Source organism: Lathamus discolor, chromosome 13 (assembly GCF_037157495.1).
Source record: "Lathamus discolor isolate bLatDis1 chromosome 13, bLatDis1.hap1, whole genome shotgun sequence".
NCBI lineage: Eukaryota > Metazoa > Chordata > Aves > Psittaciformes > Psittacidae > Lathamus > Lathamus discolor.
Window position 1 is genome coordinate 5,362,075 of NC_088896.1, and position 27,916 is coordinate 5,389,990.

The 27,916-nt window shown below is 41.6% G+C and overlaps 1 protein-coding gene across 1 annotated transcript in view; it reads left to right on the top strand.

The window, feature by feature from the left end:
- The window catches only part of LOC136021393 (protoheme IX farnesyltransferase, mitochondrial), a 102,018-nt gene that overhangs the window by 9,935 nt on the left and 64,167 nt on the right, over positions 1 to 27,916 (top strand). Inside the window, exon 4 of the mRNA XM_065693558.1 lies at positions 177 to 301. Within this exon, the coding sequence (XP_065549630.1) occupies positions 177 to 301 (125 nt within the window). The remainder of the gene's footprint in view (positions 1 to 176; positions 302 to 27,916) is intronic.

Here is a 27,916-nt window from a genome sequence, read left to right on the forward strand (position 1 = left end):
TAGGGTATTAATATTACTTGTAGGCAGTTCCTGGAGCTACTTTGATCCATAAAAGTAAGAAAAAGTTAATCTCCTCAAGTGTTCTTTTGGGGTTTAAAAATACTAACTCTAGTGATATGTACAAAGGAGTCAGTTTCTTGTTGATGCTTTGAACTGTGTTCTCACATGTGTTGCAGCTCTGGTTGTAAGCACAGCATCTGCTGGCTTTGCCATGGCCCCAGTCCCATTTGACCTGACCTGCTTCCTGCTCGCATCCCTTGGAACTGGACTGGCATCCTGTGCTGCCAACTCCATCAATCAGGTCAGTCCCTTTCTTCATCTGTACGTCAAACTGGTGTCATCCTGGTTTCTGAAATGCTGCCAAGGAGTGTAAATGTGTGGCTGGGAGTGCTGTGCCTTCAGCTGCTGCCTGAGCTCTTGAGCTGCTAAAACTGACACCATGAAAGGAATATATGTCTGAGATCTAAAGTATAGTTGCTAGGCACAGTGTGTTTATTCAGAATGGAGTTGATGAGGTTTTAAGCCTCCCAATAATAATGTTTATCTTGATAATACCAAGCCTGGGTCACTGAAAATGGCATAGGAAGAACTGTGTAATTGGAGTATAAGAATAGCCATAGGGGCTCTGGCATTATGGGCTTGGTTCTTTGGTTGTGTTATTGTATGACCTTGTCAGATCTGTCCAAAGAATGGCTTAGTGCACCTTTCTAAATATCTGTAGTGGGACTTGGGTGGGGTTTGTGTGTTTCTGTTCAGGCTGGAATTGGGGCATGTCCTGTTATAAAACATATTGGAAATCTCCATCCATGTTTCATGGTAGAGATCATAGAATCACAGAATCCCAGGTTGGAAGGGACCTCAAGGATCATCTGGCCCAACCTTTCTAAGCAAAACATGACCTAAACTGCATGTCCCAGCACCCTGACCAGCTGAATCTTTAAAGTGCCCAGTGCTGGGGAATCCACCACTTTCCTGGGGAGATTATTCCAATGGCTGATTGTTTTCATTGGGAAAACTTTCCTCGTGTGTCCTGGGAGTAACTTGTGCTCATCACCCCTCATCTTTTCCATGTGACTTCTTAAGTTCCAGGTGCTTAACTTGAGCTTCCCTGCATGTGTGAACATGCCTGTGGAGCTGATTGCAGGATCTATCCTGCAATCCAGTTGTGAAACAAATTTGCTGTTAGGCTGTTCCTAAGTTCTAAAGGAGAACCTAACTAGTCAACAGGTACCAGCACTTATGGTGTTGAACTGAGCTGCAAAGCATAGTATCCATGGTCACTTTCAGTGCTTAATATGGCCTGGAAAAAGAAGAGCAGTAGCAGTACTGCCTTTGGTAATAGTTTATGGTTCCAGCTATCACTTGGAAGATGGGGAAGGCTGAGTCCTGGGACCCCGCTAATGGAACAGGGCATTCCTTTGCTCTATATCCTAGAGTTACTTGTTTGAGCTGGGCTCTTTGATATTTACACCTTGTAACCCCTCTGTGGTAGGCACCTGATATGCTTTTTGAGATTGCACCCATTTACAACACCTTGCTCAGGCTGAAGTAAGCACAGGTTTTATGTTTGTGGATACTACTGCTCCAAGAGGAGTATTACTTACTGCTTGTTTAGAGACTCCTGTACAACTTGTCTGTCTTGAGAGTTTGATAGATCTTCCTAGAGATGATATTCACACAGAAGGAACTGGTTTTCTTTGTCTTCAGCTTCCGTGTGTTGCTCAGGATTGTATTTTGTCTCAAAAGTAGTCACTTCTTAAACTTTTGGAAGCCACATTTTAAAATCTTGCTATTTAAAATCATGAGCTGCTTGGGAGTACCAGGAATCCTGTGCTGTGATTTGGAGCTTGACACTTTTGACGCTGGTTGGGACAGGAAAGGAAAGTTAGGAGTGTGATAACTGTGTGCTTGGGCTCATAATTCACCATTTCCTCATTGCTGTCTCACTCTAAGAACAGTTAATATGCTGTTAAATAGAGAAGGTTGCTTCAGCCTCACAAAGTGTAAAACTGTCTGTCACAGTCTCAACTGAGGGCTGTAAGTTTGTGCTCTCGCTCGTGTTGAGCTGCTTGCTGATGTAGACGGGCCTTCGAGGCAACTCTTCCTAAGGAAAACAAAGAAGAATTGCTGGTAAGAAAGCAAAAGAAAAGAGCTGTGGTCTATGACCTTGTTTATCAATGGACCTTTTCAGTCCATGAGGGTCCCTTTCCAAGTGCTATTGGTGGTGCTGTGTCTGAATTGGCTGGGAATTTCATTTTCAGTAAAGAGTTTAAGCTTGGGTATCTGTCTCGACCTTTGGGAAGGAGCACATTTGACTTGGAACTTCCTTTATTGCTACTTTGCTCTGTCCATTGCTCCCCATACGCATCCTCTTCTCTGTCAGCTCATGACTCATGTTTCCCTTGTTGCTCCTTGTGATCCCTTAAGGACCTTTTTATATGATAACCGTCTTTCCGCTTCCCATATTGCCATAAATCTGTACATCTTTAAGGGCAACTTGTCTTTCCCACTCCTCATTTCCCTGATAAATCTGTGTGCACGATTTACAGTCCTCAAATATGTCGTGGGAAGGTAAAGTGTCGATTGTGTAAGATTTTTTCCCTATGATTTAGGACAGGATGTGAGGAGCCTGGTCCTGTGAAATTGTAGTAGAGATTCTGTGATATTCATAGATGTATTGATACAAACTTTTAACTGTTCAAATTCTGTGGTTTGGGGTTTTTATTCTTCTCTCAACCACTTTATCTTAGCAATCTGTTAGGAAATGAGGTCAGTTTACCCCCATTGAATTAAGTTGAATTCACTATTTAAGTTGAATTAGCTACTAGGAGGGAGTCAGGGCTATGCTAAGTAATGCAGAGAGACCTAGAAGTCAGGGGGTTATTTCTTTACAAAAATGGTCTAAAATAACCTTTTCATGCTCACTTCCTCTCTTGATTTCAGATGCTGTGTCACGCTTGAAACATATTTTTCTTTCTCCTAAGTGCAAGAGCTAGAAAAGTTACAGAGTGGAAGTTCTTGCCCCACTTTCACTCTCCTTAACACAAAAGCAGTGATAAAAAATTATGTGAGTTGGCAATATTGTATTTTTCCATTGTTTCTAGAAGTAGAATCTGGATATTTATAGAATCATAGAATCACAGACTGGTTTGGGTTAGAAAGGACCTTAGGATCATCTAGTTTCAACCCCCCTGCCATGGGCAGGGATGCCTCACTCTAGACCATGTCGCCCAAGGCTCTGTACAGGCTGGCCTTGAACACTGCCAGGGATGAAGCATTTATCACTTCTTTGGGCACCCTGCGCCAGCACCTCAGCACCCTTAGAGTAAAGAACTTCCTTATATCTATCCTGAACTCCCCCTCTTTCAGTTTAAACCCATCACCCCTTGTCCTGTCCCTATAGTCCCAAAGCCACAGGTGTCTATTTACAAATTTCACAACCTGTAAAGTAAATTCTAGCTGTACTTTCCAAAGCAAGTAGAAATAATCTGGTTTTATGACAATTTTGTGAAACGAGATAGACAAAGTACTTGGGCATGGGCTTCTATTAGAGAGAAACATGGTGCCTGTTCTACAGTAAGGTCATAGAATCATAGAATAGTTAGGGTTGGAAAGGACCTCAAGACAATCTAGTTCCAACCCCCCTGCCATGGGCAGGGACACCTCACACTAAACCATCCCACACAAGGCTTCATCCAACCTGGCCTTGAACACTGCCAGGGATGGAGCATTCACAACCTCCCTGGGCATCCTATTCCAGTGCCTCACCACGCTAACAGGAAAGAAGTTCCTCCTTATATACAATCTAAAATCCATTCCAGAAACATTTGTGTAACATATGTCAAGAAAAGTATCTTGGAGTAATTTGTTAGACAGTAGTTTGAGAGAAACAGGATCTCTCAGGCTGGTGGAAAATGTTATGAATTCTGGGGATCTGAATAAATATTGGAGAGTCCTTGGGTTTTCCTGGAGAGCGTGTTGGCTCTGTGGGCTCTAAGGGAGTAAAATGCAGCTGGAAGGTGCCAAAGCAAAGATAGTGTTTTATTTCTCTTGTCCTCTCCCAGCAGTTCTGCCTCTGCCTCGCTCCTTCGTATCACAATACTTCAGAGTTGTACTTCACACCTCATCTAGCATTTTAGTGGCACGCTAAGCCAGTGGTCCCTGGTTCTCTTCCACATCACCCAACACCGCGTTACATCCTCCAGCCCTTCAGTATTGTACTACAACATGTCACCACTTCTCAGTCCCACCTGCTAAAACAGCTTTCCTCTTTTTTTCCCTCTTTTTTTTTTTAATGGCACTCTTTCTTTTTTCCATCAATGAACTTAAAATTCTTTTGGACAGGTGTTCTTTATTGTTGTTCTATCTTTTCTAACCAGTATTTTACAGGGGGTTTTAATAATAAAACATTAAAATCACTTAATGCATTTACCAAGGAATAGATTAAGACACACTTTACTGTAACATTGCTAAGCTAGCCAAAACCTCTGGAAATTCTCATTACAAGAGATCAGTCTTATTAATTGCAGTTGTGGTAAGGAAGTGGAGATATGTTGGAGTGTTTCATCTTGTAAACATGGTGTTTGATCGTGTAAACTGCATGTTGATCCTGAACAAATCCAAGAATCATTTCTATTTCATACTGTTCACTCTTCCGACTCTTTCGGTGTTGTGTATTGGTATGGATACACGAGAAGGTGTTTTAGCTTAATGTTATTCCTTACAAGTGACAAGAAAAGAATAATGGGACATTGAGTTTCTGGCTGCTGAATACCAATTTTGTAACCATGCTGATACTGTACTTCTGCTGTTATAGAAATGGAGTGGGAGAAAATAATATTAACTTAGTTGATAATCTTTTTCATAGCATGGGGTTTTTGATGATTTTTGAAAGCTGACTCAAGTTTCAAGGAGTAGAACTTTACATTTATATTATGGAGAAAACACATCGTTTTGGAGACTTCTAAGATACTAGCCTTTGATTTATGGAGAAGGAGATAAAACATGAAGAGATGTTTACAACACAATACACGGCATTAAAATGTTAAAGGAATCACATGCACGTTTTATATGTCAAGTACATTCCTGTGTAGCTGCAGCTCAGTTAAAAAGTGGGAGAGAGCTATAAAGATGAAAGCAGGATGTTTAAAATGGTTTTAGTTTAGTAACCGAGTGATAAAACGATGTGGTTGGATTTGACTGATGGTACCTTGAAAAGGAAGCAGACTGGACTGAATATCTTGGACTTAGTGATCTTAAAGGTCTTTTCCAGCCTAGTTGATTCTATGATGCTATGATCTTAGCTGAAATTAGAGAGCTGAAAATAAGAAGTGTAGTAAATATGTTAACCAGAATGAGAGAGCACATGTAAGGCCAGTTAACATCCCTGTGCCTTCAGGGTCTGATCTGATGGCTGCATTTTGCTTTTCATGTCATCCTTTCTTGCCAGTGATGACCCCTTAGAAGTGTAGCTGTCATGGGTGGGACGGATGGATTTGGTGTTAAAATAAAGGAGTGAAACTCAGGATCTGAGTTCAGTTGCCAGCCGTGGACCCTGTATTAAGACAAACTGTGATGGTCATTTGGCTTCTGCTGTGATGGGCATCAGGCTAAGTAAAGTCCAACCAGACCAGCTTCTCCTCCAGTTCATTTTGCACCTCCATTGCTGTAGGTGAAGCTGTAGTTTATTGTACTGATGGTCTCAAGTCAACATTTTTAAAGTTACTTTTGAACATATGGGTTCATCAGCAATACTCGGACTCCAGGGATTAAAATGGGAAGGTTGATCCAATTCAGATAAACAGCTTATACTATAATGGCCAAGCAAAGTGTCATCAGTCAGAGTCATGCTATTGTGCTTGTATTCCTGCACTCAACCATAATGACTTGATGTTGTGTATTTGTAGCTTTCTGAACTGCCTGATGTTTAAGGTCATGTAATAGGACGGAAGGAGTAGGAAAAAGTAAGTTTGCTTGGTTTCTGAATTCTGAAGTAAATGTTAGGAAAGAACGTGTGGCTCTGATTGTCAGTCCAACACCTTGTTCCTCTCTCAAGATATATTGGCTGTAACTGTTCTAGTTTGCTGAGCCAGTAAAAACTGTAATTCATTTTTCAAATGGGAAAAACCCACCATGAGGAATTAGTTACTGTGAACACCTGCATCACTGGGAGGAGGAGGAGGGTGCTTGGGAGATGTGCTGCCAGCTTCCATGGTGGAGCTGAGTCTTCTCCTTATCAACCCCACATTTTGTTTCAGGGTTCTCAAGCAGTGACAGTGATGATTTGATGCGAATGGGATGCAGCATCTGAAATAGTTTTTAAGTATTAACTCAATCCTTCTTGCCCCCTGCCCCATCAGACAGCTTTTGGGAGTGAGGAGGAAGCTGGGAGGTTTTGTACGTGGTTGGGTTCCATTGATCTTGTGAGCATGGAGGGTTTTTATTTACGTCTTCTTTTGTTTATGCAACTTTTATGAATATTCTAGGTTTAGCGTGGTAAGAGTCCCTGCAGTGCCACTTTTTTCTCAGTTTCCCCATCTGAGAGATGTTTAATGCGGGGGTTTTGAGCGTAGAAGTAAAAATGGTTTACACTGGACTATCAGACTCCAAGTAAACTGCTTTCTGTGGCTGAAACAGTGATTAGGAGTTGTGTTCCTTTCACAGAGTGTTTATTGGGATTATCTCATCACACCTAAACTTTTCCTACTAAATACATGTTTTACTGAGTGCCTGAAAGTATGTAGTGGGAACCTTTTTTGTTTGGATGTTAGCGCTATTAACATGCTCTCATTCAGACCCAAGTTGGAAGAGATGAGCCCTGTCAGGTCATCCAGCCCACCGCCACTCCATGCAGGAGGTTTTTCCCAAGTAATCACCTCAAATCCTGTCTTGTTCACTTTTGAAAGCTCTGGAAACTTATTTTCTTTGCATTGCCTCTTCCCCTCGCAGATTATCCCACTTCTGGGTTTGAATGGGAGAACTTGTTTTAAATGCCAAAAAGATCTGCTCTGTACAACATAGTTGAAAAAATCAGATAGTTGAATGATTAGTTTCGAGTGATTTAGGAAGAGCCTAAAATGACTTTTCAAGGTTTTAGGTTTCCAAATCAAAATACTTCATGCCTAGCTAATAGCACCTTTCCCTTCCTGCGTGCATCCTGAAGGAGCCCACTGGCAGACACTTCCCCTTTTGGGCTGGCAATGGAGAGTGAATCAATCAGCCGGCACTCCTGGTTGTTCATTTGAGATTAACACCTGATGCATCTCTGTCTCTCTCTGAAGTCCCCTTTTGTTTTGACTGAGCAGATTGCCTGCAGCAGGCGGCCTTGCCTTTCATCTGCCCCCCCCCAGCGATCAAAAGATTGTCAGCAGTGGTTATTAAAACCTGGTGTTTAAGTCTGGAGTACAGGACTGTCAGTGTTGGAGGCAGCCTGGGATGTAATTTACAGTATATAATAAATACAGAAGAAGTGCAACACTGGAAGTCTATCTTGTGCTCTAGAGTGTGCTGATATATGCTGCTTTGATATTTTAACTGCTAGGCAACCTTCATTAGTGGTCACTGAAGATCATAACTTATGGCTCCATCAGATGATTCATAATTGCAACAGTTGGATCAAGTTAGCCTGTAGGAATCCTCGGTATCAAGTAGGACTGGCTCAGCTTGTGAAGATGTATTTCGTGAGCAGTGAAAATGATGAGCGCTAATGAGAACCAACCTCTAAAGAACCGATAAATTTTAAATGCAGAGATTAGCTTTGCAAAGCATCAATTATTTGACCTACAGCTGAAACTTGATAAAGGATCTTGGAAAAATGTTATGGATTAATGCATACCATTGTTGGAAGAAATTCTCTTTCCAATATATACGTATTGTGTGAGTACGTGAAGAGTCTTGGAAAGAAAGTGGATGCCTTCCCATAGGCCTGGAGGGATGGGCACTCTAGTCCCCAGTCACCAAAATGTGATGTTCATCAAAGACAATAAAACTAAGGAAAAGAGCATGCTTTTTTACTATTTTGCCTCCCTCTGTGGTTTCCTTATGAGCATAGAGCTTCAGGTTTTAGAGGAGTTCAAATCAAAATGTTTTGATTTGATTCTTTCTCTTATGTTAGGTATATATTAAAATGTAACAAAAAACAAAGCGTGCATAAAAAGGTATATTTAATTTAGTGGATGAAAAGCACTTTTTAATGTTGTGCCTCTTCTTTAGGGATCATCATGGTTTTGGATTTAATAAAGACATCTTTTCTATAGATTCACAAAGTGAGTATGTCGTGTTGTTTGTTCTTTAGCTAACAGGGTAACCGGTTGAAGTATTGGATGCACACTTTCTTTCCCTGGTTGCTTTTGTTGATGACCAGTTTATATGCTAAAGGAACATCAGAAATTGGGTAGGATGGTAAAGGGGATATTATGGAGAAGCTGTGACTGTGGGGACCACAGCCTCCTCTGTGCTGCCAGGACAGCACGAGAGCCCTGTGGTCCTGCACGTGATTTCTCCCCAGCTGAAACTGTCCTTTCATCTGCAAGGGCCTTGGTGATAGACGTGGTCTGAGAGTGAATACAGAGAACATTCCTGTGGTTATTCTGAAGTATCATTCTGATGGACAGGAGGTTTCAGGTGGCAACTGCAGAAACTTAACTTCTGTGCACACATGAATCCTCAAGGTGATGTGTTTTGACGCTCAGGAAGTTTTGTGTCACTAGCACTGTGCTAAAGGGTTCTCTGGAAATACTGGGGGCAAGTGAGGTAGGGGGAAAAGAAAGAAATAATTTAACTGAATGATTAATTGTCAGGAATACTTCAGTGGTGTGGGGTTCCCTTTAGATCCAATGCCAGATTTCCCCTGGAAACCCTCATCACAGCAGAACAAAGGCGTTTCAAAGGACTGAAATGATGGAATGTGGAGAGAGCACTAGACAAAAGGGAAAACCTAGTACTTAATAAGATTTATCTGGCCTTTTGATCCATGGGGGTATTGCCTTTCTAAGCTTAGAAAAGGAGGAGTAAAAATAACTACTCTTTCTTTTTGTTAGTCTTTAAATACATGTTTTGACGTTTTCCAAATAACTGGGAATTTCTCCAGCAATGCAAGTATTAAATCCTGATCTTATTAGGTAATTAGTGAAATGTCATTTTCTTTTTGTAGCTTAAATGGTGTTTTGTATTCATCCTGTTTATTGCCTTGAGTTAGACTCCTGACACTTTCAAACCCAGCAGTCCAGCGCTTTGTGTACTGTGCTGTATGAGGAAAAATGAGTATGCAGTGAAGTATGACTCACAAGGGTTAAAGAAAATGATTTCCTTGTTCCCTGAACCAGCCTACCAATAGCATTTCTTTAGGGAATAGCTCATGGAAACACAAACCCAGAGCATTCTAACAGTCCCTTTCCTTTTGAATTATTTGAGGGTTTTCTCTTCCAATTTTTGTTGTTAAAAAATACTACGTAAATGCCATGAGTTCAGATTTTGCTTTGTTTTCGTGATGTTGGATGGGATTTATGTGCAGTGAAATGGAGTAGAAGTCCTCTTTCTTTACTCTTATATGACTGTTGTTGCTGTTAATACAAAGTTTTACTCTGCTTTGTCTTTGTCACACACTCTGGTTGTCAACAGCTATGGCCATGAAGAGTGGAGCTAGGACAGAGTGCTAGTCATGCTTTACAACTAGCATTGGGAAAGGCAAGTAGGGCTGGAGCAAGCACTCACAATCTGGTTTGTATGGGCTGCAAGATGGACATTTACCTGGTGTGGCTTTTGACTTACTTTTTCTTTGCAAGATCTTACAGTAAAGCCTGAAGTAAAGGTGATTCTGCTGACCCAATCTGTCAGAGCTCAGTAGTGGGTTTGGGGCGGGGAGGTGTCCCAAGGGAAACAGCTTTTTCTTTGTTGTAGCTGAATAGGAAGAAGGAAGAAGAGAATACCTTAGTTATGAGGAGGGGGATGCGGAGGGTCTTTGCACACCTTTTCCTGGGAATGTGTGAAGGAGCAATAGCTATGGATGTTCCCCACTAGAAGTGGAAAGGATCTTGTGTACTTGCTAGGACTGCTGCAACTGTGAGGTTGAAGAGATACACTATTTATTAACACTGAAACCTTTGTTTTCTAGGGACCTTTCATGTGGGGAAGCTCAGAGTTAACTGTATTTCAGGTGTCTATAGGTGTCTGATGTAACAGATGCGTAAGAAGTGCAGCTGTGAATTTGGGTGAATGTCTCTGTGTCCCATGCAATTACTAATACTAGAAGGTCTGATGACAATGTGGCATGAAGTGCGTAAATACGTCAGCTCTTCTTTCCTTGGTTACATTGATCCTCTTTCATTGTCTTTATAGAGAATTAAACTGTCTTCAGGGTAGCTGGTCACTGAGAATGTGACCAAGGGCTCTCTGACAGCACTGATGCACCAATAGGTGGGTTTGATTCCAGTTTTGGAAGCTCCCTGTCATGGAATAGTAGTCATGCGCTCCCATGTCAGTGCTATGGCATTTAAACATTGGATTTTTGAAGGCACCATAACTGGTCGTTGAAGTGGAGTCTGTGGATCACAGCAGATTGAAGTTACAGAGAATCCTTCCCTTTGTATCTGTGGTGGTAGCACAGAACTTTATTATTCAATATCTGTGTTGCAATAGTGTCTCGAAAGTCTGGTGATTTTCCAGCATAAGAAGCTAATGATGTGTGTCCTGCCGAGTTTGCAATCTGGAAAGTTACAGAGTGTGAAAGTATGCGGGTTTGCCTTTAAAAACCAAACCACTTCTCTGAGTTATATACTTTAGTTTTCCAGGGGAGCATAGAGGGAAGATTGAAAGGCGAGTTGATTAGTCTGTAGAAATCAGAGAAGGTAGTTATTGTCATGAGAGATGTAGTCTTGAATGGAAACAAGCTGCATTAAGCATGTAAAAACTCCAGGACCATCCATCTTCTTTTTGGACGTGACTTAACTGAACCTTGGAAGTGCTGGAGGAAGTATTAAGGTTTGTCAAAGCTTGTGTGTGTTGATGAGGCTACTTACCAGCGTCAGCCTAGCATTTGTTAGAAGTCAACACACGTCACATCCCAGAAGAAACAAGGAAGTCATTGAGAGTTGATTTATGCTGATTAAAATTCTCACTCCTAAAATGCTTTTTAATTTTCCCCTCTATTTCTGCTCATGGATTGGGTTGGATTTGGCTCTAAGGCACTAGCAAGGTATGTTGTTTGATTCTTGGAAGCTTGCCTACACTGTGCAAGAGGTTTCCAATCTGTGATCTGCCTGATTTATGGTCGGATGAGCACATGTGGCATGTACAGTATCGATGCTGCCAACTCTTGGGGCATTTGTCAGTTGTCCTAAAAGGATCTCTTCTACCCACAGTTGCTGACGGCTGGATTTTTTTGGTTAAAGATTTGTCATGCTTTCAGTAGATGGGCATCTGATGCATTCCTTGGGAAGGTGGAGAAATGTATATACATTTCTCCACAATTGCTTGGATTCTGGTGGGAAACAGTCGTGCAAATTGCACCAAAAACTCAGCAGGATCCCCAGCGGGATTCTAACACTGGTATGACTAGAAAGCTGTAGTAAATTCTTTTGAACGTTTTTATTTGTAGTGTCGAATAGCCATTTACCACTAAGTGACTTTTTAAGAGGATTCTAAGCGTAAGCTGTTTAATGAACGAGTAAACCACAGCTCTGGGCAGTAATCCATTTCTTCTGTTCTTTATGAGATCTGTATGGAAACTGAAGGAGGAGGTTAGTTTTCAATCCCAAAATCGTGAGGAGCATCATCCAGATTAAAAAAGCGCAGGGCATGTTGAAAGTATCACTAAAGTAGGGCAAGAAATAAAGTGGGACAGGCACGTGGATGGAAATGTAAGAGTTGTAGCAGCTTAATAATATAAGCCTTGACTTGAAACCAAACATGTTTGAGAATCTCTGGTTTGATGTTCTCAGGTCACTAAATGCTAACTCTGTCAGGATCTCTATAGATTATGTAAATTTTGAAGTAAACCAGACTTCTAGAAGATGAAAATCAGTCCCTATAATCCTCCTTTTATGACTTCTCTCTTATTACAGTCGAGATTTATGTTGATGCTCCTAACAGAGACATGACAATCCGTTTTAACTTCAGAGAGCATCATAAAGGTGATGGCATTTGAAAGCAGGCTGAAGAGTTCAGCTTCAGACTCATTTTTTATGTTCTGAAATGAGATACTTTTAAAAATAATCTTTTACAAGATGCATTAAGGCTTCCAATGCCTTGTGTTTACTGAAGGGCAGTAAAAGCCAAATATTATCTTTGAAGGGCATCCTTTATAAAAATGTTTATCTCAAGTAGCCTTAGGCAGTGAGGGAACTGAATTGGAAATACAAAACAAAGTTGCAGTGAAGCAGAGGCCTGTGCTGTGTCTGACTCGCTGCTTTGGCTAGTTACGGCTCCATTCCAAGGCCTTTCTGCTGTCATTCCCAGCAGTGGGAGTGTGGGGGCATAGGCAGCCCCTGGTTCCTCCAGGCTGTTTCTGTTCAATTCTTCCCCCTCCCAGGAAAGTTCCCCTTGCTTTGTGGATAAGTAGCAGAGCACTGTCTGGAAGGGGCAAATACAGAGTATCACCTGGTGCAGTTTCAGCAGTAACCTTGAACTATGGTCTCTGTGTCAGGTTCACATTCTTCATCCTTGATTAAAGTCTTCAGAGCGAGGACCACTCCTGGTGGAAATCATTCATGCTGCCTCTGTAAGATGATGTTTCTAAAGTCGCTTTTGAAGCGGGACCAAGAGGTGATGCAGAGGCATGTGAATGGGGCAGGTTTTGTAGGGAGAGTTGAAGTAGTTTATTAGAAGTACTGCTAGAGTCATAGAAAACGGATAACCTATAAAGCACAAGCCTTCTTCAAGTCGTCATGCAGACGTTGCGTAGCTCTGGTCGTGTAAAAAGAGACAGTGTGATAAAGGTCCATAGAAGCTTAACTGGCAGTGAGAAGATGTTTAGGAAATAGTCATTTACTGTCTCTTGAAAACAAGAATGAGCTTTTAGCAGAAGGCAAGTTAAAACTGAAGAAAAGGAGTCTGCAGTTACAGTGGGACTCATTGCTACAAGAGGTTTGGATGACAAAGCTTTTGCTGATGGTGCTTACGTCTTCTTTGTTATCTTCAGGATGTTCTTCATTTATTTCTCAGTTTCATTTTAGTTCCTAATAAATGAAATGACATTGATGCATACAACTGAACACCAGATTTAAAACCCCAACCAACCAACCAAAAAAGCCCCAAACCACTACTGAAAATTAAAGGAGCTGCTCAGCAAATTGCTTTTCTATCCAAAAATCCACCCTTTGCTTTCACTTGACCCCCAAAAGCTGGTTAGCAGGAACAGCAGCAGAAGCAAAGCGTTTGTGCTTGGAGAGCTGGAACCTCTGGGTTTCACTGTGAGTGTCTGGGTGGTTTTTGTCTCTTCTGTTGCAAGTTGTGCAACTTCTGTGGTTTATTTTTTGTGGTTAAAAGCAAAGGTAGGGAAGGCTGATTTTAGTTATTTGTCCCAAAGAGAGAAATAAAAGGAAAAGCCAAGTGCTTAAGTGCTTTGGAATGAAATGTATTTATCACAAATGACTCTTTGCATTGCTGGAGAATGTGAAGAAGTAGTGCTTGGGGATGCTTTTGGAAGAGCTGCCCTTTTCAGTGGGATCTGGAGCAGAACTACAAGTAGAAATGGTTGGTTACATCTAAAAGTAGGCTTTCTCCCTGTTTTCTATTTAATCCTCTGTTGCTGAGGAGAGTATCAGATTTAAACCATGCTTCATGTAGTCATGGTAGATGTTTCCCCTTTGGTTCCTTGCCTCTCTTTCCAAGAATGCCTCTCCATAGGGGCCAGAATTGTGGAATATTTCCTTAAGCCACTCTGTCCAAGGATCAGGGTCTGTTCTTGGCGATAGATATTTCCGTGTGTAACTGTGACTACCCATAACTTCCAAAGTTATCCCATGACTTGGTCACTGTTTACTTTTGATGCCTTCACATTCGCATCCCCAGCGCAGAAGATGTTTTCCTCTGTGTCTCCAGAGGTGCTTGGTTGGGTATGTTTTATAAAGGCCTGTGAGTAACGTGTGAGTAGAGTTCTGCAGGCGACAGTCGTTGCATTTCAGCAAGTGGCATTAACTGTGATAATGCGTACAGCTCCTCTTTGTGAAACTCAAGTCTTTTTAACATCACCACCTTCAAAGACAATAAAAATTCCAGTCTGCATTTATCTATTCCCATGTGAGGAGTTACTGCAGTGTATATTGTATCATTCCATGTGAAATTCTTCTGCTTAATAGTCTCATTTATACACAGTTGTCTGAGGTCAGTTTTCCATTTTGCAGTTGTCAAACAGCTGTCAAATTAAGAGACCAGATCCCAAAGTTCATTTACATTTTATGCCATTCTTTGGGTGCCTGTTTCATATCTTAATATAACTAATGATTTATCTACATATCTGAGTTGTCTTTCTGCACTTGTTTTTCACAGATGTTCACATCCTCTCGCTCCTCAAGAGCAGCCCTTAAAGTAAAACTAACTTTTGTGTGTGTGGAGGCTTTTTGTTACACAGTTAAAGGCAGGCAGAACTCTGTCTTCAGTGCAGGCAATGTAAATGAAAACGGCTCAAATTCTGCCTTTTATTAATGGTAATTTGAATTCTGAGCTGAAAAGAAGTAAAAAAAGTTTAGAACTGTGTGTTGCTAGAAACGACAAAAGAGAAAAGGCTCCATTTCCTTCGTGTATCGCTGGTTTGGGTTAATAATTGGCTTTAGCTATTGATTTCCCCCTTTCACTTCTGAGTTCTTGTGCTTCAATAGGAAACCAAAATTAAAAAGGGCTTTGTTCACAGATCATCTTTGGACTAAAATGTATTCATTTTTCATCCTCGGGAATATCAAAGGCTCTATCCCACGAGCGAGAACACAGCGAGTAAATTGAATTCTATTTGTGGTTTTGTAGTATGATGATTCTTACGTCGCTGTGTTCCAAGTGTAAATTTATACGGTGAAGATTTCGGGGTTGTTTTCTTATGTTTTTTACCAGTGGTATAATGATCAAAGGAATATCTCTATACATGCCATTGATGTCTTACTACAAAGTACTTAAATAGCCTGAGGTAGCCATCTACTTTATAAAAATTCCTTAAAGACAGGTAGGACCCTTGGGTGTTAAATGTATATGTCTGAGTTCGGTGTATTTTCAGGGGAGGAAGGCAAGAGAGATACTATTACAGGCCTCAGCAGTTCTCTGTTGCACAGAGCTTTAAAAGGCTCTTTTAAAAGTAGCCTTAAATTATGGTCACTGGGGGAAGTTTGTCTAGGGTACGCTGTGCCAGAGAACGTTTCTGTGCCATTTCAACGTCATTCACTAACCCCTTCAAGAAGTGTAAGTTATTTAACCCTTTCTAAGTTTGGGGGGGGAAGTTCTGCCTTATACACACATAGTCGTAGCCTCTTTATGTTGTAGAAAGAGACAATTTAAAGACTACTGATACTCCTTTTTGCCAGTTGCTTAAAGACCTTATACTTTGCTGTGTAAAGGGAAACAAGATCTTTGCTATTTGCTGCGTTTCATAGGCATTTCATAGGCAATTATTAGTCTTTTTGGTTGATGGGATCCGCATTGGGGTTGTAATAAAACACAAGTCAATGTGAAATTGGATGCAGACTAGGAGAGCAGATAAAACCAAGTGCAAATTAATGACAGATGTAAAAGTTATTGGTAATAACATAGTCATCTTTTTACAATCTTTTTCCAAACTATATTTTTATTTCAGCAGATGTCACTTGAAATCTTTGGAGTAAATCATCTCTTTGATTTTGATTATGATCTTGAATACTGAAAGTAGCTTAATTGTGATGGGTTCTGACTTATTTATGAATATGGTTTTATACTTGAGGGCAGGCACACAGATCCCAGGCTGCTGAGCTGTTCAAAATGGTGGGATGCAGAGTGCTCCAGATGTCCATAAGTCTCTTTTTATGGCCTGAGATGTCACTAGCATTAACTCCAGGGTCCACAGAGCATCCCAGAAGCTTACAGTCTGTCATTGTCGCAAGGTGGGGACATGGGGAGGTGTGGGGCTGGTTTGCTCAACATTCCATAAGGAAAAATGTGGGAAAGTGCAATTTTTCAGTGCTTGTTCAGCGCTGACCATGAACAGTACATCTATAAGCAACTGAAAGCAGCCTTCCCCACTTACTTAAATCATAAGCAAGCTTTATTTCCTTAGTTTCTCACATAGGAAGGACCATCCCAGGTCAGACCAAAGGGCAAGGATTCTTTCTTCAGCAAGATTTATTGATGCCCTTCTTGTCTTGGACACACTGGGTCGTGGGACCTCCTCATTAATCTCTTCCTGGCCTGTTGGCTATCATCAGCACTGGGAGGAGAGTGCCTGATGTGGGAGGTCCCAGGAGCTGAGACCTTCTTCTCATCCTCTGTGGAGCACAGGGACAGTGGCCACTCCTGGAAAAGACCGGTCAGTGCCTCCTGTCCTTCCTCAGCTTTGCACTGTTGACTGTCCTTCCCCTTTGCATTAGCCCTTGAGCTCTCCATGCCACGCTTGTTTGGAGTGGAGATGGAAAAGGGTATTTTGCTTCAGTAGATGAAAATCAGTAACAAAAGGATAGGGTAGTGGATACTTAAAGTGAAGATGAGCACAGACATAAAGGAGTAAGTCTCCAGAAGATTCTCCAGCAAGTTTTGTGTCAGAGTCTCCTTGGAACAAGGATGGTGTCTTTGCATCTGTGAAACTTTCTGCCATGAATTTGTCCAGTTTCTCCTTTTAGCACTGGGAGAGGCCATGACCACTCACCTCCCTGTTGGTTTTACATGCCATTTATGATCTTCTAGACCTCTCTCATATTCTCCCTTGCTTGCTCTTTTCCAGGCTGGATAAAGCTGCTCCATCTTGGTTCTCCTGCACGGAAGCTGTTCTGTACCTGTGATTGCCTTTGTCTCTTCTTTCTAGGTTTCTCGTTGAGAAGGGGGGACCCAAGCTGCATGGCCTGAGGGTAGAGACAGGGATATAGAATTAATTAAAATTAAATTAAATTAATTTAATTAAAATTAAAGGAGACCTCTTGAGACAGCAGCCAGTCACAGCAATCGGCTGTCTCTGCTATGGTGCCTTTAGCTTTTGTCTTTCTTTTCTTCTTAAAATAGTTTCTGAATAGTGACTGACTCTTCCACAGACCTGTGTGTTCATATCCACTGGTGTCCTTTCTAACAGAAAACAGCTTGGAGATGGTTGTTTGTTTTTCCACACATAACATTTACATGTCTCCGTACATACCAGCCTCTGCCTCTCATTTGATATCTATTCACCTGGTATTTTAAGGTACTTCTGCAATTCCTTGCTATCAGCTTTCTCCCTTAAAGCGGTGAACAGCTTGATAGGAAACCTAAGTGGTCTGCCCAGCTGAGCTGCCCAGAGAAGCTGTGGCTGCCCCATCCCTGGCAGTGTTTAAGGCCAGGTTGGACACAGGGGCTTGGAGCAAGCTGCTCCAGTGGAAGGGGTCCCTGCCCGTGGCAGGGGTTGGAGCTGGATGAGCTTTAAGGTCCCTTCCAACCCAAACCATCTTGTGATGTAATTCTATGATTCAACTGCAATGCGGATGGAGGGAGGCTCAGAGGACTTCACTGTGGTGATTTTAAGATTGATGCATCATATAAGGCATCAAAAATTTGCTCCATGTGTCTGGCTACAAGAATGGTTTGTGCTTCTGAAATCACACTTTTTCTTTGCTGTTAGTGCCCACTCCAGGATGTTTAATATGAGGGAGAGGAAATGCATACACACTTCAGCCGCCTTCCAGAGCACTACTGCTCTCACCGTGTCTTTCTCACCAGCATGCTGACTTTACTTACTAGTCTCAAAACAGAAAATACCTCCTCCCCTGCCCCACTCCACTGAGCAGTTGCATCTGTTTCAGATCTGGAGGATCACTGGTGTGCTCCGAAACTTGTTCCTTCCCCCTCCACCCCCTGCAACTATATCACTTGCTCTGATAAAATGTTTTTATCCTGTCTGCTATTCGGTAGTAACGTAAAAGTAAAGAGAATTTTGCATCATAGCTTCCTATCTTCTGTGCTCATGTGCCCCCGATACGTGATTTGTGTTCACAATACTCTTTTAGCTCTCCATTTGCCTAAAATGGGCCCAAACCTGATGCTAAATCAGCCTAGTGTGTGAACCGAGGGACCAGCCATTTTCTAGGCAGAAAAAAGCATATATATTAGTGACCAGATGTCACTAGTTAATGCATCAAAAAGGTTTATACATCTTACATAGACTGGCTTTATTTGTATGGTTAATTACTGAATTTAAAGCTATTAAAAGGCAGGAACATTTCTCTCATGATTCTTGTAGTTTGGCCCTGGAAAACCTGCAAATACACAATACAAACTTCATGCTGACGAATTATTTTTGCACAGATCATAAAATTAATAGTGGAATTTATATAAAAAGGTATAAATTAGAGTATTTAAATGTTATTTTTATGGCATATTAGGTGGAATTATTTTAATGTAAATGGTTTATTTCAAGGAAACTGTGAAATTGATAAATAAATCTACTCTGTTCCAGTGCTAAACATGTGAAACGTAATCCTCTTGAGTTATACATCCGCAGGCCAGGGACCTTGGATTTGCAATAGGATGTAGGTGCTACTAATGTGTGTAACAGGTGCGTGTAATTTAACTGTAGAACTAGTCAAAATACCTTTAATCAGTTGATATTAAGTCAAACCATATGGGTCCACGGCTACTTCTCTTGTGCTATCCAATCAGCCATGCTCGGCGCTTTTGGGGATCACTGTCCTGCAGGACCCAGCAGTGGGATGCAGAAAAGAGCCAGTTGCTGAAATTTTACTCTTCCTGCTCCAAAGGAACAGCTGCAGGTAGTGTCAGTGTCCAATGGCCTGTTTTGACTTTTCTGCTTTGATATATGGGTCAGTTTGGGGGACTGCAGAGTTGTGTGTGATGCCGAAGAGCACAGACACAGACTAGAGTGTTTATGGGATTGAAGAGCTATTAAAGATACTTCAGCATCTGCCTGTATTAGAAACATAACCAAGCCTTGAATGTGGAGAGAATAGGGTGCTTGTCTGGTTGATAGCTTTCAACACTGAATATTCTGTGATATTTTAAAACAGATGCAGTGAAAGCAAAGCATAAGTATCATGGAGAGATGGAAGCGCTCACCGTGCAGGGTGTTCCTGCAGCGCCTGGTGCAGGAGCATTTGGAAATGCGTAGCAACTAGAAAGAACTTCACTGCTACTCAAGGCATGAACATGTTTTTATGCATGTAAATGGCAAGTTCCTTTCTTGTTCTGGACTACCAATTTTACCATGTGAACTAGGACAGAAGCAGATTTGCTGGTGCACTGGAGTAGCGCAAGCATCCAACACCACCGATACCATCTACGGAGCAGTAAGTGGTTTTGGTTTGTCATCTTGCAATATGCAGGTTTCTACTTTCAATTGTTGGCAAGTGTTTCATTTTTCAGATGCTGTATTCAGCGTCTATGGATATTCCCTGTTAGCTGGTGCTGCTGGAGGAGAGTTATTCCATGGGGCTGTCTTTCTGGGTGGTCCTCTCAAAGCTGTAATCAACGTGCTCACAGCATAACTGGTCAGTGCGGGGCCCAGCACTGCAGATTTATCTTGTGAGATAGCATGGGGCAGAGCGTGCCAGCTCAGGATCTGTTCAGGGAGCCTGGCTGCAATTAATAAGAACTAACTTTTGAAGCTGGCTTTTTCTTTCATTGTGTTAAAACCATTTGGAACATCAGGTTTTCCCTTTGAAGTTGAATTTCAAGTTCAGGGGCTGTGTTAGCAGCTTTACATTTCTGCAGATCACAGCTTCAAAAACCAGACAATGAATTTACTCCTGAGACATTTGCAGGACTTGTTTTCTTGAAAGCTAACCTTAATTAACATTTAGCTTTGTCTTTAGAGTCTCTTTGGCAATTGATAGCAAGCAAATGCACACAAGTAGAAAGTTCCTTTGACAGACATTTAAAATAGCCACGGTAGCAAGTACACCATTAAATACCAAAATGCTGTCAGAGTAATTTTCAAGGCAGATGTTGTACATTCTTTTAGCTTTTTACTTAAATATCTTCAAGTCATTCGTTCAATGATTTATTCTTTCTTCTGCTAATACAGTATAAAAGCCCCCAAACGTTCACTACTGTTATGAAACTGTTTTCAAGCAAACTAACTTGGGAAGCTAGAGAAAATACCCTACACTTAGGAGCTAAGCAGAGTTTAGGAGACCCCTAACCGTTGCATATTTGTGCTAAAGTCTGTATGGGAAAATAGGTTTTGTTGTTGCTGGTAATAGTAAAGAGAAAAAATACCCAACCCAACAAAAAGCCCCACAAGTAAACAAGGCAGAGCTGTGCTAGTGGGGAGTATGTGCAGAAGTATTGGCATTTCTTTTATGCCCCTTGTGAAAAGATTCCATCTTTATTCTGAGAAGACTTCAGATCGAATGTTCTGGGTAGCAGAAGACATCCAGCGTTTCAAACACACGGCAGCACTTCAGTTGGGTAGACAGCAGCACTAATCATATTAACCCCAGTGTCTAAACTCGGGGCGAATGCGTAATGAGTGCATTGTTTTAGGGGTGCGGAGGGCAGGGCCGCCAGCTCAGCTCCCCGGCCGCGTGAGATGGGAGCTGGGATGCGGCTGCTCCCTCCGCTCCCTAAATCTTGTTGGTTCCACCTCACGCCGCAGCCAAGCCGTCAGGCAGCCTCCATTCAAGTGAGGGCTCTCCCCGGGACAGTGAATACTAATTCAGGGTCAGTTAGAGACGTGCCTGTAGCGGGGTGCTGCTGTTCAGAACGGGCGCCTGTGTTGATTCACCCCTGGCCTGCTTTTTTGCCCTGTATTTTGTGCATCTCTCGCCACTTTGGTTTTTATTTTAAGCAGCTTGAGTGCATTTTACTGTTCCATCTCTATTTAAATATTACTGCAGAGTTTGCTTTATGCCAACATGCCTTTCAGTCACCTAATGCAGTTAAATTGTCGAACGCCTTCTGTTTAACCATTAAACCTCTGTATAACCCCTGTATTTGAGCATTTATGGTTGGTTTTTGAAATCAGAATTTAATGCTCCGATATCGAGTATTAGAAACGTGTAGCAAACTGTGCTAGAGGAACATGTGTAAGCTTTCCTGATAAACCCACCCCAATCGCAAGTGAACCCTGGTTTAAACTTGCATTGCTACCTTAACTTTATGCTGTGTAAAATGTCTATCACAAATCTGTGGTGCAGTCTGGCTGTTTGATTTTTTTCCTTCACATTCTTGTGCAAACATTGTTTCTCCAAGTCAGCCATGTGTTAACCTCAAAAATGTTAGTTTTATGGGTAGTGTTGCCCTCATAAAACAGAAATGAATGGATAACACTTTAAAGAAGTCTGCATAGGAAAAGGAGTTTGGAATAACATTCTACTCGGACTTTCTTGACTAATTTAAACTACTGTTATATTTTTGGTTAAAGGTTAATGTTCCTTTAATTGGCCTTTTAATCGTACATCTGTGTTTGGTTGGTGGGGGGTGTATCCCACTGAACAACATGCCCTTAGCAGTCCCATTTTTTCCAAGTAATCTCGGGGGATTCTTCCTCCTTTCCTGGAGCCTGCTCTCAGAAGTAATTGCCTCCATGCCTTGAACAGCTTTCTGCCGACAAATATGATCATATTCTAGGAACAGTGTTAGGTAAATTCTAGCATTGGCTTTGAGCTGTTTTGAACAGAAGCATGTCTGAGCTTCCACATACCCTTCAGGGTGATTTGGAGAGGGGAGAGGGGAAAGAAAGCAAAATGAAGAGGTTATACCACATATTTTATTATATCATGTAAAACAGCTGAGAAAATTACTGCTTTTGTGATATTTGATGTGTATTTATACCTTGTGCTCTGTTCTTGTGCATGGGAGAGTGTGTATAGTTCATTGTATTTGTGTTTTCTTTAGGGAAAGTCTGCTTGGACAGAAATCAATGGCAGATTTAATGCTGCCTTTAACAGGAGCAGGATTTCTCTTACAGAGCTAAAATATGAATATTATTACATACTACCAGAAAACAGGAGGGCAGTGAACCTCAAAAGGAGGCATCTCATAGTAAAAGCACATTTAATTCATCCGCCCATTGGCATTGCTGCCAACATGGGAATGGCTTTGATTTTGTAATTGGAGTCATCAAAAGTGCTAGGAGACAGTCAACTTAATTTGATTTTTCTCCCCCCCCTCCCAAATCTCTGCATACTGATGTGCTTGGTGCGTAGCCAGTTTCAGTTTCCCGTTGAGAAGCATGTAGCTGCATTTTCCTGTCGATTGTGTAGGTCTTTCTTACATTAGTAAGGGACAGAGAAATGTTGGGAAAGAAAGGAACCGTATTAGCAGGGAGTCTCAGTAACTTTGTAATGCCTGAAATAACTTCTAAGTGACTTAATGCTATTTATCTGTTACGGAATAATAATCTCTGTGTAACATGAATTAAAACATGAATTAAATCATTGTCTGTCCAAGAAGATGGAAGACTTGAGAAAACTGTGTAGTAATTGCTAGAAATAGACCTTTTAATTACAAAAAGAGTATTTTGCAGTGCATGTATTTTTATGCCTAGTAAACATCAACCTCTTTCTCGCTTGGAAAACCTGAACAGTTCTGCTTTAGCTCACAGATTTACGATTTGCTTTATGCATAAACCCTGCATAATGATCCATTTATTGTAGGGAATATAGAGTCCTGTAACATAAACAGTTTTCTTTAATGCAGTAAATAAGAATAGGAAGAAAGTCGCAAAGGAAAGACCCACTCTAAAGCTGTCACCGTTTTCATTCTCAGTAGTGTGGTCATCAATGTCTGTGTATTGTACACGTATTTATGCCCACACTGAAAAATTCACATTGCACTCTGGAGTGACACAGGACCATGATTTCACTCTACATATGTTTTCTGTCCACGTCACCGGGTGCCTGACAGTGGCTGTAAGTCCTGCTGCAGGTCAGTTTATTACCAATCCACTACTGTGCAGTGTCTGATTTTTCTCCAGTGCCAAAACAGCCTCCAGGAAGCCACATGAAAGTTCAGTTCCCCTTCCCACGAGTGTTCTTAATTTATTCCAAAGTCACATTTCTAATAGTGGTCTAAGACTGCAGCGCTGTGTGTGGGTTTTAAATTATAGCAGCAAACCGCAAAGACAAAAAGCCCAGAGCCCAGATTTTGCAGTTTCTGGATGTAAGGCTGACTGGCTTCTCCCGTTTTCTGCTATGGAGAACTTTAAAAGGAGGCTGTCAAAATAACTTAGGATCACAATCTAGGTTGCGGAGTGTGGTGGAGTGAGAAATGATTTCCTGAATAGTTTGGAGATCTTGGTTAAATAAATGTTGTAAGGCGCTGGTTTGTTTGGGTTTTTGGTGGGTTTTAACTTATATTCCCTCTAAGGTAGGGCTAGCAAATGTTTGCAGCAGCTCATACCTGCCCAGTGCTGGGGGCTCGGGATGCTCCTGGCTTCATGGTTTTGCCCATGCAATGGCTTTTTGCACCAGTGGAGCTGGTGGGGGGGTGCATGTTGCATTTGCGAAAGCTGGATCCAGCTTGTTTCAAGCCCAGAGAAGTGGAAAAAATCCGTGCTTATGGCATGGGAACCATGGACCCAGACACACTGCAAGAAGCAATCTTCTGAGTATTTCATGTCTTTTCAATATGCTTTTAAAACTAAAGGTACATTTCCAGATTGCTGTTTTGAAATGAGCAGTTGCTGTTACAGGGAAAACCTATTTTCACTGCTTAAACGTCATTCTGTGCTGCTGAAACCCTGTGCATGCTGAGCAGGTAGCATGCCTTTATCATTCCAGCAAAGAAAAGTATGAATTGTTACCTGAGCAGAAGAACTTGGCACACAGGACATAAACACCCTCAGAAAACTCACCTGAAGATTATTTTTTTAATATTAAATGTTTTTTTATTAATAAATTAGTTTAAAAAGTGACTGTATGTGACGCACATATAAAGTGACTTGTTAAGACTGCTGGTGTGAAAGCTATTGCAGGGCTGTGCTTAACAGATGAGCTTTCTCATTCCTTTGCTGTTGCTGCTGACGCTGGTACCTGATGCCAGCAGTGCTGTGAGCCCCACGGTGCTGGAAGAAGACACAGACTGCAACCCTCAGCAATGCTGAATGTGCAAACCAGTGTTTCGCTTTCTAAATCCCCTTACTATTTGAAATCCCTGATTTAAATCTCTAAGTGAGCACTAAAGGAGGAAAATCATGGGCTGGCTGGGTTGGAATCCCAAAGCCTGCACCTGAGGGAGCGCTGCGGGTGAGGGAGGAAACGTGAGTGAGGCACGTGAGCTGCTGGGAATGGATGTCTTTGCTGTTGGCTGGTGTCAACTCTTAATTCAAGTTAACAGGGGGACCGCATGACACTTGCAGTTATATTTAGAGCACACTGGCATATATTGCTTGCAGGACTTTATTTTTCTATTTTTAATTTATAGAAGCGCTCATCTTCACATCTGGTAACGTTTTCTCATTTTCCAGTAAAGTAACAGTTTTGACTGTTATATTATACAGGATATTACGTATTACGTATTAGTCTGTACTTTTCGTAGGAGCCAGCTATACAGACAGGATTTCTGCACTGACTGGCTATTTTTTGAGTGGTTAATGTGAACACTCTTAGTGGGTGTTTCTGAGTGCGCTGGGAGGGAGAGATTAACACCAAAACCTTAAATAATAGCCAGCTACATGCAGAATGGGGTGCATGGCTTCAAGTAGCAGCATTCAATATCAGCTTCACAAGAGAAAGTTCCTTCCTCTGTGCTCTGACTCATTTATGAAGCCCATTTTCTTATGTGAGAGATAGCATTGCAATGCATAAAAGATGCACCTAAATATTTATCATGTAGGCTGCTACGGTTTTGCTTCTGGTGGATGCTTGCTGGAACAATACTGAATTTTAGATGAGATCTGGTACTCATTCACAGTTCTTTACAAGAGCCATGGTGGAGGATTAAAGAAAGACCACCTTGTTTATATCCATATTAAGCTCTTGTCTCATGTCAGTTCAATTTATTCAATCCTTATGCGTGTTAGTGTACAAATATTTAGGAATTCAGTCGTTTAATCACAGATGAGGAATTCTGAAAATGGCTTAAAGGGGATTTTAAGTTTGGGGTGGGTTGTGCATGTGTAAATACTTGTGTATGCATGGGTAGAAATGCATACGTGTGCTATACGGGACTGGGTTTCCAGTCAAGGGCTTTGGGTGAACACATGTTCATAGCCTGCTGCTTGGCCGTATTCTGCTGGAGTGGGTTTGGAGCCTGTCCTGACTTCTCAAGTGACGTGACAACACAAACTCTATCCCTTTTTTCACCAAGTGAGAATATTAAATAGGATTCTTGCTATTTCAGTCTTTCCAGACCAACCTGGAAGTTTCATGCACATGGCTCAGTGCTGAAATCCAGACTGGCCAAGGATGGTTTTGAAACAAATCCATTAGAAACCTTTGTTGTTCTAAATAGCTATTGCTACATTTTCGCTTCTTCCTTTTCAGTCGCTGTCACACCTTGGCTTGATGTCTCTGGTCTGCAGACAGTGAAAGCTCTTTGGTGTAATTTCTAGTGAGAAAATCAGCCTGTTTGCAGGAAACCTCTGCAGAGGGTGTGTAGGGAATGGTGAAGTTAATATTTATTTAGCTTACATTTTAATCATTACTTTAAGAATGTGTTTTTTTTTTCCCCGTGTTTGGGAAGGATAATTTATTAAGGATGAAATTTCATTTAGGCTGAATTAACTTTAAAAATGTGTGACTGTTACTCCTTTAAAGAGGGTGGCAGTGTTGCATTCTTAATTAATGGGAAAGATGCAGCCTGTAACTTGGAGTGCTGTATGAAGACTTCAGGTTTTGACATCTTTACAATCAACAGAAATCGCATTTAACCAACCTCAGCTATATTCTGTATAAACATACATTTGGAGAACAGGCTTTGTTCTTCTGTAGCCATTGCCTGGGAGGTGTAGCCTCCTCTGCAGCCTCATGCTAAAGGTTTATAAGAATTAAGATTTTAACATAAGGTGCCCTTCTGATTTGAAGAGGTCTCCCATGGTAAACAACCACAGCTCTTGATTTTTTCCCCTTGATCAAGCACGCGTGTCAAGATCAGCTAAGCAGAACTGCTTCTGAGCTGAGTTTTGAGCTTGCTGGCTTGATGCTGGATGTCCATCTTGGAAACCTTGACCAGCCAGGAATGTTTTTAATGCTCAGACTGTGGTCCATTGAAAATGGGGGGTGAAAATCCTTCTGGCCTTCATTCAGGTGGCTTGGAGAGCATCTCCTTGGTCGTGCCTCATCCCGGAGCCATGGTGTGCCTGCAGGAAGGATGAGCCGGAGTTTTCTGAGGAGGGAGCGGTGTTGAAAAGTGTTTCATGGCTCTCCAGCAATGGAGATGAAAAGGCAGTTTCTCTCTCAGCAGTTTCAGAGCACAGCGGGGCTCTGTGGGGAGCCTGACATTGTTTTGTGTGCACCACGAATGTTTTCATCTCCAGAAAAGGGATACAGCTGCACCTAAGAGGAGGTTGGGCCTGGTGCTGTGGAACACGTTAGTGTTGTACCTAGGGGCAGGTTTAAAAGAAGAGACAAATTAAACGCATTGAAAAGCAGCACTGAAAATAATAGCCTGCAACTTAAGCAGGGGAAATTCTCAGTGACAGTTCAGTGGCTGAGGTTTTACATACCCAAGGTGTAAACTGTGTAGTGCTGAGCAGCCTGCTCTGATCAGCCAAAGGGAAGAGAAGAGGGGCTTTTTCATCATTCAGAGGAAAAGGTGTGTTTGAACTCCAGGGAAGCATGCTCACCAGCAGCTAGCATCTCATAATCTGAAAGGTTAACTCTGTAACTGCTACCTGGATAAAAGAGAAGAATCTGAATCGCAGAGCAACAGTGCCAGGCCCTGGTTTGTCATCCAAAGCATGTTTGTCATGGCTAGAGTAATGCGCATTCAGGCTCAAACCTCTGTGCAGTTTTAGGTACGAGTATTTTAATCACAGCTGTTGTGCTTCAGTTATTCTCCTTGGAAGCTCCTGTTATTGGTCTGGAGTAACAAGGATTTTTTTTATCATCTGCATTCCCACAGTAATACATTGATGACATTAAATGGAGGCATTTGAGTAATTCTGCTATTCAGCAATATTTTCTAATCACTGAAATCTCAGGTTTTGCAATCAATCCTCTTACCCTTGCTTTCTGTTGGATTGATGGAGCTGTTACTTTGGGAACTGGAATCAGTGGAGTTATCTTTTGAGTAGACAAGTGATTGATTTTAGGCGTTAGACATTCACCAAGATGTTATAAACATTTGCATTTTCCTACTTCTACTTCGAAGTGACCCAAAGCTTTCACCAAACAAGTCAGATGCCTCAAAAATTTACCAAAACCATCTTTATACTTTGACATAGTATTTTTAAAGGGGGATAGCTGTGCAGTTTGCTGTATGGAGTAACCTTTCCTCCTCACCATATGCGCGCAACTCTCATTATTCTCATAGGAGCGCTACATGTGCATCGAGGAGAAAAATAGGTCCCATGTGTCAGAGCTGTCAGGGAATTTTTCTTCCACTACATTGCTTTGCTTTCTTTCTACCTACAGGAACTTTGCAGTTTTTACACCTTGTTATCCGCTGCCTGTCAAATGTCACGTTGTCTAATTCCTTATTCTCAGAGCTGCTGCGATGCCGCGAAGGTTTGGGGAGGGTTTCTCACTGGTGGTGCGTGTTGCTCTCAAAAACCTGTGCTGCAACCCAGGATTTCAGCTTTAATAGTAGGGAGAGAAGTCAGTAACGTAAGCAAATACGATGTTCTAGTTCTAATTCAGTCTCTCCGTTTCTGACATGATGCACC